Source organism: Hylaeus volcanicus, chromosome 6 (genome assembly GCF_026283585.1).
Source record: "Hylaeus volcanicus isolate JK05 chromosome 6, UHH_iyHylVolc1.0_haploid, whole genome shotgun sequence".
Classification (NCBI taxonomy): Eukaryota; Metazoa; Arthropoda; class Insecta; order Hymenoptera; family Colletidae; genus Hylaeus; species Hylaeus volcanicus.
The window spans coordinates 22,448,587-22,461,983 of NC_071981.1; the positions used below are offsets into that span (position 1 = coordinate 22,448,587).

At 43.2% G+C, this 13,397-nt stretch overlaps 1 protein-coding gene across 1 annotated transcript in view; it reads right to left on the reverse strand.

The window, feature by feature from the left end:
• Nucleotides 1–13,397, reverse strand: part of LOC128878169 (UNC93-like protein) — a 42,855-nt gene that overhangs the window by 3,261 nt on the left and 26,197 nt on the right. Inside the window, exons 4-5 of the mRNA XM_054126137.1 lie at nt 3,030–3,192; nt 344–611 (exon numbers count right to left, since the gene is read on the reverse strand). Coding sequence (XP_053982112.1) covers nt 344–611; nt 3,030–3,192 — 431 coding nt within the window. The remainder of the gene's footprint in view (nt 1–343; nt 612–3,029; nt 3,193–13,397) is intronic.

Here is a 13,397-nt window from a genome sequence, read left to right on the forward strand (position 1 = left end):
CGCGGAATTCCAGAAAATATTCGGGATTCCCGAGAATATTCGGGATTCCCGAGAATACACGAGATCCCGCAAAAATCCGGGATTCCCGAGAATGTACGGGATCTCGAATGGTTTCGGGATCCCGGATGTATTCGGCATTTTGAAATTCTCGGGATTCCATCCCGATCCCGGGAGGAATTCCCGTCCCGACCGGGATCCCGCACACCCCTAGTTCTTGTACCTTCTTCTAAGCCTTTAAATACTCGAAACGAAATTGAAATTTAACACGTTCGACAAGCAAATTGTAAATACTTTATACACGTGACCACAGAAAATATACAACAAGTTGGTCGCAAGAGCGTACCATTAACTTGCGTCTGCCATACCGCGTCCCCGACGCCCCAGAGGCCAGAGACGGTGTAGAAGACGTAAGGGTTCGCGGGGTTCGGTTTCCAGTGGAGTAGCACGACGACAAGACTAGCGTGTACGATGGCGCCCAGCGCCATCAGCGGTTGCCTGCCGACGAATTTCATCAGAGATCCGAAGAGCAGCGAGCAGGCGGCGTTCACCACTCCGAAGCAGATCATTACGTAGCCGACTTTGTGCACGCCTAACGCACAGGAAATGTAAGCCTGGAAAGAAAAGAAACGATAGTACACGCTAAATGTAACGACCTTCTCGACGATGTTCTCCTTAGGATATAAGCACTCTATTTCAAGCGAAGGCCTGGGAGTATCCTCTCGCGATCTCGGTAAACATAATTCCCATCGTTTCGAGCATTTAATGAGGATTCGGTTACGTATATATATGTATGCGTGTAAAAAATAAATGGAAAAAAAAAAGGAATTTTCATTGAACATTCCCGGTTTTACGATCTCGAGTTGGTATTTACGATTGCTATAAAAATAACCTTGTCCTACGTACGGGGTGTTCGGGAATAAAGATCGGGTGATAAGGGGGACATTTTATTCTCGAATTATTGAAACTTTTTAGTGTTTACGTGTGGGATGCGTGGCATAAATAAAATGCACGCGCATCTTAGCCTACATTATCATGCAGTACGTCGAAGAGAATCTTTTTCGTAGCGTTATATTTTTATTAAAAATTATTTGTTGCCGAGTTCTCTCATGTCGGTAGGAAATTCAGTTTCTCGAATCTAATCCGCTATCGTATAAATTTTGTATCTCTCAAAGAAGAGTGTAGACTGATGTTGGAATCTTGTAAATATACAACGATCGATTATCTTTGTATAAAAAATGACAGATATTTTAGTCATCTGGATGAACGAACAAACAGGATTTCGTGCAACCGTTTAAAGTTAAGAACGAAGAAGATGTCTTGGAAGCGATAGAAATTTCACTGACGCGGAGTAGACCGCGAAGATGCATCCGATGCGTCTCTATGCGCTTTCATTCGGTCACGCGCGCGTGTGTGTGTGTATGCGTGCTCGTGTAGCTGTACGTTCGACATCACCGGTGCGCACAGAATGAAAAAAAGATCGGGGATAAAAAAAAACAAGAAATACTGGTTCACGGGATTCCAGGTATGGAAGTGGTATCGGGGAATTGCTGCAAGAATAAGATTCTGGGCTATTTATAACGCGTCGAACCAGCTGATTCAATGGGAAGGTAGCATCGCGGGTTCCCGATACCTTCCAGCAGCATTTATTTCTCCGATTACTGTATTCCCTCGCCATTTTCTTCTCTGTATACGTATTATGCACAGGTATACGTGCACATTTCGTCACCGAACTGGTTTCAAGCTAGTTTGCCTTCCGAACTATGTATATCATCCTCTTTTCCTTCTTATCTCCCTCTCCGCGCGGTACACGCAATCGATGGGGCGTTATACAATTTAGAATTTGCAACGTTCTCTGCTGGACGATTTTCGAAACGTCTCGGCGTGTCAAGGTGTTTCGAGTTTAATGGAAAAAAAAGTATTTAAAAAATTCCGTTTGCGCGTATGTACGTACGTTGGATCTGGTTTATTTCAAGTTTTGGCAACGGTTTATCGGAAAAACAGGAAATTCGGTAGGATGACGTTTAAGTGGTCTGCACTCGTGGTTATAAAATATCGATATCGTTGTTTTGAAAGCCAAAGGATGCGTGATTCGGTCAATATTTCACCGTATCTCCGATCAGTAGCATGTATTTCCGGAGAACAATTGCACGACCTCGGATGGCCGTTGCGCATCATGAATCTGCCGTTCTGTATCCGGTTAGTATCCGGGTGATCCAAGCTTTTTGTGCTCTATCCGATGAGCATAATCGTTAACAATTTCAGTATGCCTCTTCGGATTATTGATGGCGCGTTTCCTAGAATTTTCTCGTTCTAAACGACGCTTTTTCTCTGTTCCCCGATCGAACGGCCCTCCGCGAATTATTTTCCCGGAATTGCGCCGACGCTTTGTAGGAGATTTTCAAATTATGACGCAATCGAACGCACGTTGTATTTGTTAATATTTTAATTTCCGAACGGATGACGTCAGATGTTTCCGCGTGTCTTATCTGGCCGTTTGCAGACATTTCCAACGAGTGTTTTATCGTTTCCTTTTTCTTCGGAGATTGGGTTTAGAATGCATAATCGTTCGTCCGTAAACGATGTCTTGGCGAACGAACTTTATACCGGCAACAAGCTTGCTCATTTTCTGTTAAGAGTAGTAGATTAGTTATTCGACTCTCATTGTTATGTGTTAGCCGATTGTTCTGGCTCGTGAGTCACCAGTAATTACACCTCCGGTTGTTGAGCGAGGAGCTGAAAATATACGATGTTGAACTCTCGGAAACCCATCGAGTAGTCGATGGTTAGCTTATTAATTTCGACTCGAGATTCTGTCGTTGGCATCGTCGCGAAACCGACTGAAAATGTTTCGTACTTCGAACGTGGTCTGGGTAAAATCTGAGACGGTGTATCGAAATCCATGTTACGGGAAGTCGTGTTTTCATTTCCTTTTAGTTTCACTTACGTATGGTATCGTGTTTAATTAATAAAACGATCAAGTCGCTGCGCGATACAACATTTTCACAAAAGGATGATGTTTGATTACTCACTTGTGTAAAGTCTGCACCGATGAACGCCTGCTCCATGCCAATCCATACCGTGATCGGTATGAGGAGCTGTTGATAGGGTTTCTTCAGCTGATAAGCAGTTGCCGAAAGCAATTGTATACCACTGAGCTCCTGGCTATCCACGCGTCGTTGCTTTTCGCCGTACCTGAAACACGGAGAGACAAAAGTTTATTTAAAGAACACTCCTTACCGAATCGAATTTAAAAACTTTCCTAATATATAAAAGTATCGATTTATTAGGCTTTTAGGTAGTATTAGGTTGTCCAGAAAGTTCGTGGCAATTTTTATGAAAACTTTAAAGGCACATTTGAATTTATAATATACATTTATTTATATGTATATTTATTGAATTACATGGATACCAGTTTGTTCCACAACCTTTCCACCTTTTAAGGGATGTACATATATATATATATATGTTATTTGTTTTCAGCCATTTCGACATATTCAGACCTGCACCACCTATCAAAAATCGGCATGGACTTTCCGGACAAACCAATACATAGTATTTGTTAGAATAAAGGTAAAATACTCTACGACGAGGTCAGTTTTGCAAAATACATCTCTTTAAATCCAACGTAAGCATTCGAATAGAGAGAAGTTCGATAACAGTCCGAGTCTACCGATTCTACCGAGTTACGGTAAAAGGTCCAAAATGGCGACGACACGCGAAAGCATCCTCGACTCTGCCGTATATTTCCTAGAAAATGATCGGCTAACGAATCGCGGAAGTTTTACCGTAATTGTAGACTTAAATGCAAGATAATTACCGGCGGCGTTTCTGTAATGCCACAACGCGATGTTATACCGTAACGTTGTTTCGTAGTTTAATTTTAAGAAGTCTCGGCTGAGGAAATCGAGCCACGACGAATGGCGTGTCTAAACTATCCTCGAGGCAGGAACGTTCCGCCGTGGAAACTAATAAAGCGTGGGCCTTCGCGCGGAAGAGACCTCGGGGAGGGTTATAATACAACCTGTGTTCTTTATTTGTTACATTTAACATTTTAACTATTGGCTTTATTGGATATGGGAGCTCTAAATAATTAATTACGCTCTATATCAAAAGAAATATATTTTATTTCTCACGACGGCTGCAGAGTTCTTTTCGTTACGAGATCTCAGGCTTGACTAATTAAAACATCGACCCTAGAAGGAAATCAGGGTCCTCTCATATCTCCCGACTGTTTATGTTTCACGTCGCCACAGTTCGACTTTTGAAACAAAGTATCGATGGCGATACGTAGAAGTGAAACATATCGGAGAACACCGATTCAATTTTGACAAAGAACAAAAAGTTTATTCTTCGTTAAGCGTATTGATAATCCAACAGGAAAGGAAATTAGGAATGAGAAAGTAATTATTTCGTGACTATTTATATACGTACAAAAATAATCGAATCGATAACTTTTTGTCTGAAGAATTTTTTAATACGACTTCAAATTTCACGTAATTTTCACGCGAGTTAGGTGATAGGATTACCGAACGATTCGAACGTGTTACTCCAGCTGCTGTTCGATATCTCGCGACTACTCCTTGAAAGGCTCCTGGTAATATTCATGAAGTTAACATTGTCGAGGATTTCTATGCCGTGTGTACGCGATATAGTCGTTTTCTGATGTCACCGGAATTCCAAAGTTCACGATTTTCTGTCAAAGGGATAGAACGTGCTCGGTGGTACGGGTCTGATACAGTCGCCTTAACTCGTTTCTTATGCTAAACAAGCGGTCGCGGGTGCTAGTGGCATTAAAGCCTGTCATTGGAAGTCCCGATATACACGTATTGTGAAATGTTGACAGAGATTATCGAAGTGAAACGATCGCACTCGTCGATGAGAGTAGTTAACGGCATTTAAAATAGTCGAACCCGCAACAGTTGATCACCTTTCATACGACCGTAGAAAATTTGAACTTCAACGCCAAACCCATAGAATCCTACCAGAAACGGCTGTAATTTCTTACAGACGCGCAAGAAACGCTATAAAATACACGACAGATTGCAAATGATTTCAAACAGCAATTTGAACTCCTAAGAAAAAAAAAAGAAAAAAAAAATAGTTGAAAAGTCAGAGAACCGAAAACTCGATAAAATAAAACTCGGATGTACAAATTATTAATTTTGTTTCCAAAGAGCTCGAGAAATGTAGAAAAGCATATATCGTGCTCGATGCGAACGTTCGCAACGTACTACTTCAAATTTCGAAAGATACAAGACCTGTGTTCCTTATAATCGCCTCGATAATTGCGTCCCTTGACGCATCGAAACGGCGCAACCAGATGATACGAGGAAACGAAAGATTCGATCGCAAGGCGAATTCGCGTAAACGTCGAGTAAAGGGGATTAGGAGCAACCAAGCAACCAAGTTGTTTCTTCGTTGCGAATTCTTCCATCTCGCGAACGGATTCGCAGGACGAGAACATGGTTAGTCGGTTTCATGAACGCTCGCTGCGTTCATTATATACTCGCCGTGGAACCGGTTCCGGTGTTTATCCATTTTTTTTCTCGTCCCCCGTGGTTTTTTAATTGCGTGACAATTTCGAATTCAGGTTGAAGGACGAGCAAATGAAATCCCGACCCGTTCTGCTTTTCCAGCGGATATGTATCGTTAACCAAAAAGGCTGCCACGGTCTTTATCGTAAAGCGTGGAATTTATTCTTCCTCGAGAAAAACCGCGCGGCCATTTGTAACGATTTTCGCGTAACCAGGTTTACGTAAATCCTCCGGCAGCGAACTTTCGATTAGTCGGACGGCCAGCACGGCGTGTAATTAATCTACACCCGTCTCTGTTCGATTCGGAAAATCACGTGCCGGCAAAACATTGGCGTAAAGAACGAGACCATTGCTCGGTGCACCGTTAAACGCTTCGTTAGGCTCCCGTTTCCTCCGACTGCTACGCCCGGTACCTCTACCTTCTCCTTTTCGCGGCTGAACAACTTACCGGATCGAATTGCGCCGAAGTTTGAAACATCAGGAATGTTACCAAAAATAATTAAGAAAGGCTTGTGTTTCTTATTGATCTCAATTGTGATGTAACTACCTCGACGCTCAGCGCTTCCTTTGTAATTAATATTTCATTTGCATCCTCGCTAGTAATTTGAACCGTAACAAGCGTGCATTCGGAATTAACTTCAACTTCAACTTCATCGGCTCTACTTTCACAAACCAACTTCCACTTTCACATCCCTGCTTTCACGAGTAACCTCGACTTAAACATTACCGCTTTTATAAACAACCTTTGTACTCCTACCCTCCTCGATCGATAACTTCAACGTTCCTACCGATTAGTAGTTGTTCGAACAACTTCGGTATCGACGATCCGTCGAAAAGTATCGCTTCCCGAAACGTGAACATAGCCAATCTCCGATCTAAACCAGTGTCCGTCTTCCGCGGCGACTTTACCGTCTCTTTGTCACAGAGACAGTTATCCCCGGCGCGGTGGAGAGGTCGATAATGCCGAGAAAGATCGCGGAAGTCCGCAGCTGAACATGTGCGGCCGAGAAAGCAAAGACTCGTAAAAGGGCCGTCGCGCAGAATCCGGTAAATTATACCAGGCGCTAAATTTAGCCACGGCAGAGAGCACTCGAATACGATCTATCCCGCGGGCCTGAAGGATCGGGTCGCGGGAGGATCGAGAGATTCGAGAGTCAAGATCCGAGAGCAAGGCTTTAGATTCGTACGGTCGGCCCCCGGGCGAGAGCGGCCGGTGAATTCGCAAAATAAATCTTAACGGTGGTGTTAAACGACCGCGACCGTCCTGACGCCCCAACCCAGACAGCATTCCAACGAACACGTTCGTTGTTTGAGGTCCCGTCGCTGAACCCCGTCTAATGCTTCTTGTTTTTAGAGCTCGACGCGTTGTGTACACAAACGCGGTACCGGTCACGGCACCTTCGGTGAACTCTCGAAGGAGCGTTTCCTGGAAATTCTCGGGAATAGTTTGCACGTCGGCTGATCATTTTTATGGGTGATAATTGGCTTGTTCGGACGCGGTGTATTGTTATCTTTCGCGCGGAGACTCGAAACGCGGAAAGCGGCGGTTTGTTAAACGGAGCGTTTCGGCCTGTTTGAACGGAGGATTCCACGAGCCGATCGGAAACATTTTCTTCGACGAGGCTCGAATGGAAGATTCTTGTTTAGGTCCAGGCGGTCCGTAAACTCTCTTGGCGCTAGGTTAGATTCGATGGATAATCTACTCTCCGTATCATTTACAATGTAACAAATACCAAAAATTACTATTACGATATCTCCTTATTCCTCGAAGCTACCACGCGTCAACGTTCACGTTCATGTAAACACAGTATCTTTAATGCACGCGTCGTCCAGGTATATCAACTGGTAAGAGACTCACGGGGGGCACGGGTGCGGATAACGCGACAGTCGAATCGTAGAAAGGCGGTGGTGACGAGCGATTCGTTAATCGCGTGGCTCGTGTCGAATATTATTCAACGCAGACCGCGCTCGACGAATGTCAACGTACGAGCGAGTCATGCACGTGTGCATTCTAAGTACAGGCAGCTTGTAAACATTAAACAAGCCATCGGCTAATCCAGATACATAATTCAAGTATGTCTGACTCACGAGTCCCCGGGGTATCGGTTGTGGTCTCTCACGGCTCCCATCGATCGTCGATCGGAGGAACAAGAGGAAAAAAAAAATGAATGAAAAATAAAGGGACGATGTCACGTCGATCGTAAATATGTCGCGCGGTGGAATAAACTATTAGCCGTGGACCGTTTTAATCGATGGTAAATGTATGCACATCGCCGAGGAAAAACATTACTTGCGCAATCCGCGAGCCGACGATAAGCAGAAAGACAGAAGCCTTTGGCGAATTCAAGGCCGATCGAGCCGTCGTTACGGATTAATAACGCGCGCGGCGAAATTCTCGCTTGTCGCATTTCTCGAAAGAACACGTACGCCTCTGCGTCGAGATTCCGCCATTTAATTCTCATTTCCAAGTTTAACTTCAATTTTAGTAGCGAACATGGTTAATGCTTCCCGTAATGGCTGTAATTTATATATTTAATTTCGTTTGGACCTTCCTGGTGACCTTTGGGGGATCACTCCTGGTAACAAAGGTGACGAGCAAAGGGCGATGGTGTCTCATTTTTCATTTATGGTAGGGTTTTCTTTTCTTGCCCGACGAATAACGGAATTACTTGTGTAACAGATTCCAGTGTCGTAATTACACGTCCGTCGAGACTGGTTCGATAAACATCTATCGTCGAGTATTATTTTTGCTCCGGTATGAAATTCATCGGTTGGAATTCATAAGAAGAGATATATAATTCATCGATTATGATCTAGTTAAATTAATTTTTTTCGATAATCCTTATAAATTCTCCTTAAATTCAGAAATAATCGTATTCAAACCTGTAAATAAAAAATATTCATTGTAATCGTAACCAACGAAATCGTACCCAAAAATCGATAAATAACGCTTTTGTTTCCGACAAACATCGTTCTGAATTATATTTCTAACAAACTACAACGGTCCCGTCCGAACAAATTGTGAGAATTTCGAATGAAAACTATCGTATTAAATGACGGTACTTGTATCGATTCAAGGTCGCGGTAATCAGTCTTCTCATTAACGGTGGCGTTTCTGATTGCACGGAGCCGTTCCGTAGATACGTATCCTTCTTTTCTGGTTATTCTCTTGTCTCCGCGCGAATCATTGTTCACGTGTCGTCGGCAATAACGCGCAAATATGAAAAGCAGAGAAAATTCAACGTCATTAAGCGCCATTAACGTCATCCTCGATAGCGCTCGTAACAATGCGGCGAGGTCGACGAGAATCGTTTTATCTCGAAAGGAAAGAATAAGAACCGACGATAGACGGCCACTGAATCGGAAATGCCGCGATCTGTCCTAGCGTTGGCTCGTTCCCGCCATTTCTGCTCCTTCCAATCTGCGGGAGACCGGCTCCTGAACCGTTATGTCCGACTCGCGTCGTCGTCGCGACGCGGCACCGTGTCATTTTACCGATACAGCTTCGACGATACACGGAAAAATCGCGATACGATTATTCCCTGCTCCGTATGGACGATTTTTAATTATACAAAATATAGACGTTGTCCTTTCGTTAAAATGTTATCTTATGTTAGACTTTCCAGGACATTCTATACACACGTATATTTCACGATTGTGTTTTAATTTTATTTTGTTACGATTCACGTGTACGACCTAGGCAAACGCTCGTCCGTAGAATTATCATCATCGAAGCTCGCGTTAAAATTGAAACGAAATAGTCCTCCTTTGCTCGTCATCTTTACTCATAAAACCAGACGTGATACCCTCAAATCCCAATTCGTATCATCTGGAATATCAACGAATAGAACAAACAAACAAATGGAAATAAACGAATAGAATTGACATTCGAAAACTTGGAAATCTTTTCGACCGTTCCTTTGCCATCGTTATCCTTCCCAAGTCCTTTCTGGCTGACCCCGAAAAATTGAAGGTGCGAACACAGTTCGCGTGGCGCATTCTCGATAAAACTTGAACCGAAACTAATAAAATATCGAAGCACCTCGACGATATCGCTATGAAAACTGGATTGGTGCGATATTACTGCTCGAGCGCGGTCTCGTTAACGTGTCTGACTCTTACGTAACAACGCTACTCTCTCGCGGACGTTATGGAGTCGCGTTCCAGAGACAGTGGAAGTAGAATAAACCGAAAGATTCGCAATATGCGCCGCGCATAACGTTCTGCAATGATTCTGCAACTGCTACAGGTTCTACCACTTACTATCGAATGGCATACGCGAACCGTAATTAGATACTGTTGCAGGCGCGTGTAAGTGCACGGGGTACGATAGAGCCAGGCCCGTATTGTCCATTATACAGGCATAATAGGTGTGAGGCCTACATACCTTTAACGAGACTTATGGCGCACGCTATGCCCGATACATTACCGGACTGACGGTTTAGAAATTGAAACAATGCTTCGATTGGAATAAATTGTGTTTTTCTTTTTGGACGAGGAAAGCTAGAATTCGCCGAGTATACTTTCGTAGAATGTGTTATAAGTTTTCGTTTGTACTACAATTGTTCTTTTTAATTTCTGATCCCCCCAAGAAGACTTTTAAGCTATTTATGCAAAGACTTGCAAATGTAAGAAAAATAGATGAAATACTAATATATTTAGAAATTTTTAGAAATAAAAACGAATTAACGTGAGATCAACGAAAATGAAATAATATACAAAAAATGCTCCCAGCTGTGGCTCTGATAGATTCATTTATTTATCCAGCATCCCGTGGACTCGTACTATGTTTACTTTCCCCGTTTTGCTGAATCGTTGAATTCGCCCGTCATAAATTTTTCACGGAGAATCGCATGTATATTCTGCCGCGATTGGCGATGGCAAAAATGCCACTCGATAGAGTTACACAAGTGGTAATGCATCAAATGGTCGAAGCGATCATTATGATCGTGGTAGGTGATTGTCAGTCGAGAACCTCGTATTTAATATTCTCGTACATCGGGAATGGTAGATCTAACGGATTATACCTTTTTAACCTATACAGGGTGTTTCGTGAATGGCGGCACAAGAGAGTTGTAGCGTCCTTGAGTTGTCCGGTAAAGGAACAACTGCCACGCGCCGATTTTGATGAAACTTTGCGCAAATGTTCGTTAATAAGTAGGCAGCGGCAGGCGAAGGCAGCTATTCATTCTTTTGGCTGATGTCTTTGACCGAATTAAACGAATTCATGCTTGCGGCTATTAAACGTCTACTTAAGTGGTCTAGGATGAATCTTTATGAAAATTGTTACGAAGGACGTATACGAGAAGGGTCTTTATCACGCGAGCCATGGAAACACCGCCTGTCAGCTTGTAAAGACACCTCTGAAGAAATCCGAAGCTCAGAAAAAGATGTTTCGTCCACGTGGATACGTCATTTTCCAATCGATCGGTCGCAAGTGTACCTCGGCAATTTAACGCGACAACGTACTTATTAATGTGGAAAAAAAGGCTCCGATAAACGACGGCATTAGTCCGTCAACGTTCGTTGTCGGTAAAAAAAAAAGTTATTTTTATTGATTGTAGAATCGATCATCGACAACCGTACAACTTGATTTAGAACTATAACGAATCGTGGCGTTTAATTGCGAATTAATCATTCCGAGAAATGAAATTCCAAGGGAATCGAGGAATCGCGATACGCGCGATGATCTCTACGCGCTTCGACCGCGGAATGCGAATCTCGCGCGCGACGATATCGTACAGGTGAATAGACGATGAACGATGAATTGAGTGTTCATCGGAGCGCAAAATGCCGGAAATCGAAAGTACGTCAAGTCTTCGCGGCGCGAGACCCGCACCTTTCTCTTCTATCTCTCGATGTTCCATAAGGCAAACGTTCCAGATTCGTTCGTGTATTTTTCGATCATTCTGCCGAGTAAAGGTACTGGAGGGTTATATAATTGTAACGAGAAAACGATGCGTAGTCGCGATTTACGCAAAGCTTTGGGGAACGCACCGATTAAAAAGTTCATAAAATTGTATCGTACGGACTCTCTCAGAGCTACGAAGCATTTTACACGCCGTCGCGAACGCGTTAAACTGCTCGTGGCACTTGGGGCATCGCTGAATCGAACGGTCTTCTCGTGAGAGAGAATTCGTTGTTTGAAATGTAAATTCGCGGTGAAAATGTAAATTGATCGTCGAATTAAAAACAAAAGAAAAATTTCAATAAGTACCAAGCGTCGAAATTAGGTGCGTTTAGCCGAGACGAGAGACAAAGGGGCAGCATACCCATCGTACAAGTACGTTCGCTGCCAACGTAGATTTAGGTGTACGTACATACGTGTGTATTTGCGCGATAACAATACACGTACGCGTGCGTATCGCGGCTAAGGAAAACGACAATTTTTCTAACTGCTCCGGTATTATGCGCTACGATTGTAAAGCCGACTACGATCATCAACGCGAGCCGTATATCTGGACGATCCTATGAATGAAGCTCGGATTCACGGTAATACGGTACGCAACAACGCGGCTTTACGTAATTCATAAAGAATCGTGAAATTTGCATTCTAACGATAGTTTTTAGTCGGCCTACGGAGGAATACGTTCATAAATATTTACGGTGCAAAGCTCGACTCCGCGCATTATACAATCTATAATCGAATCTCCTCGAATCGCTTCCATGCGACTATTGAAACTTTAATCGAAACAAGATAATTGAAGTGATTCATAGGACTCGATTGGATTAGTTTATAAAAAGTAAGAGGGGAAAAAAGCGTAATGATTCGATTGGTTTCTAATCGTTTTCGCTGTATTGTTAAAAATAATTCCAACACGCGATGATACCTTGTTTAACGTTCGATATTATTTTACTGTTTCTTTCTCGTTTCTGAAGGAATTACGCGCAGCTCCAAGCTACAAGGATCGCGGGAAATTAGAATCGAGAACCTTGAGGATTAGATTCAAGACTGTCCAAGAGGAAATGGAGCAAGTTCCAAAAAAGTATAGGACAAGGCTGGAGACGTACTGGCGCGCTAATTGCGCAAAGCATGGATCCCGAGGGGACTAGGTATGCAACCTCCACGCAGTACCAGGAATTAACTGCCGAATAAGGTTTGGGTTATTAGCTCGTTCGAGACTAACGAGGAAATATCTACGTCAAAACGGTCCATAGTCGAAATTTCGATGAGAAAGCATGCAAACGCGAGCCTTGATGTTCGATACTGTAATTAATAAATTAATTACAGTATCGAAGAAACTACCTAGAGAAGAAACTACCACGCAGGGAGCCGAACATGCTCAACAATTCGTACACCTTTCTCGTCGATATAATGAAATTCCGCTTAGGTTCCACATTGTATTCGCATACATCTCTCGTTGACACATTAAATTACAGGGAATCCGGAGATTAGGCGATAGAAGCGCCTGTTTAACGTTCACCAGCGGCTATCTTTCGATCTAACGAAGCGGAAGGTCAGACGCATTAATTATCAATGAGGCGGTAGATGTATGCAAATGCACGTCGTCGGGTCTAAGCTAGAAACGCTACAATGGAAAATGACCATTCTCGCGCGAGCTACCAATATTTTTTAACAACAGGGTATCATTACACGTTGCCAACGTCCGGATAAGAGATCCAACGTCCTTGGCGGCACGGTAATATGTACTGTTATAAAAGGTACAAATAATGTTTGCGGCTTGAGCGACGTAGATTAAGATGCAAATGACGGCGTGTGTGCTCGACCCGTACCAGGAAAAATTCTGCGGCTATAAATCAATCGCGCGAGAGACACGAAATTCGTCGATGACTGGGCCATCAGGGTCAGACTGACAAATCTCTTTCAGACCAGTTCTTTGCTAACGATAAACCATTTGCACC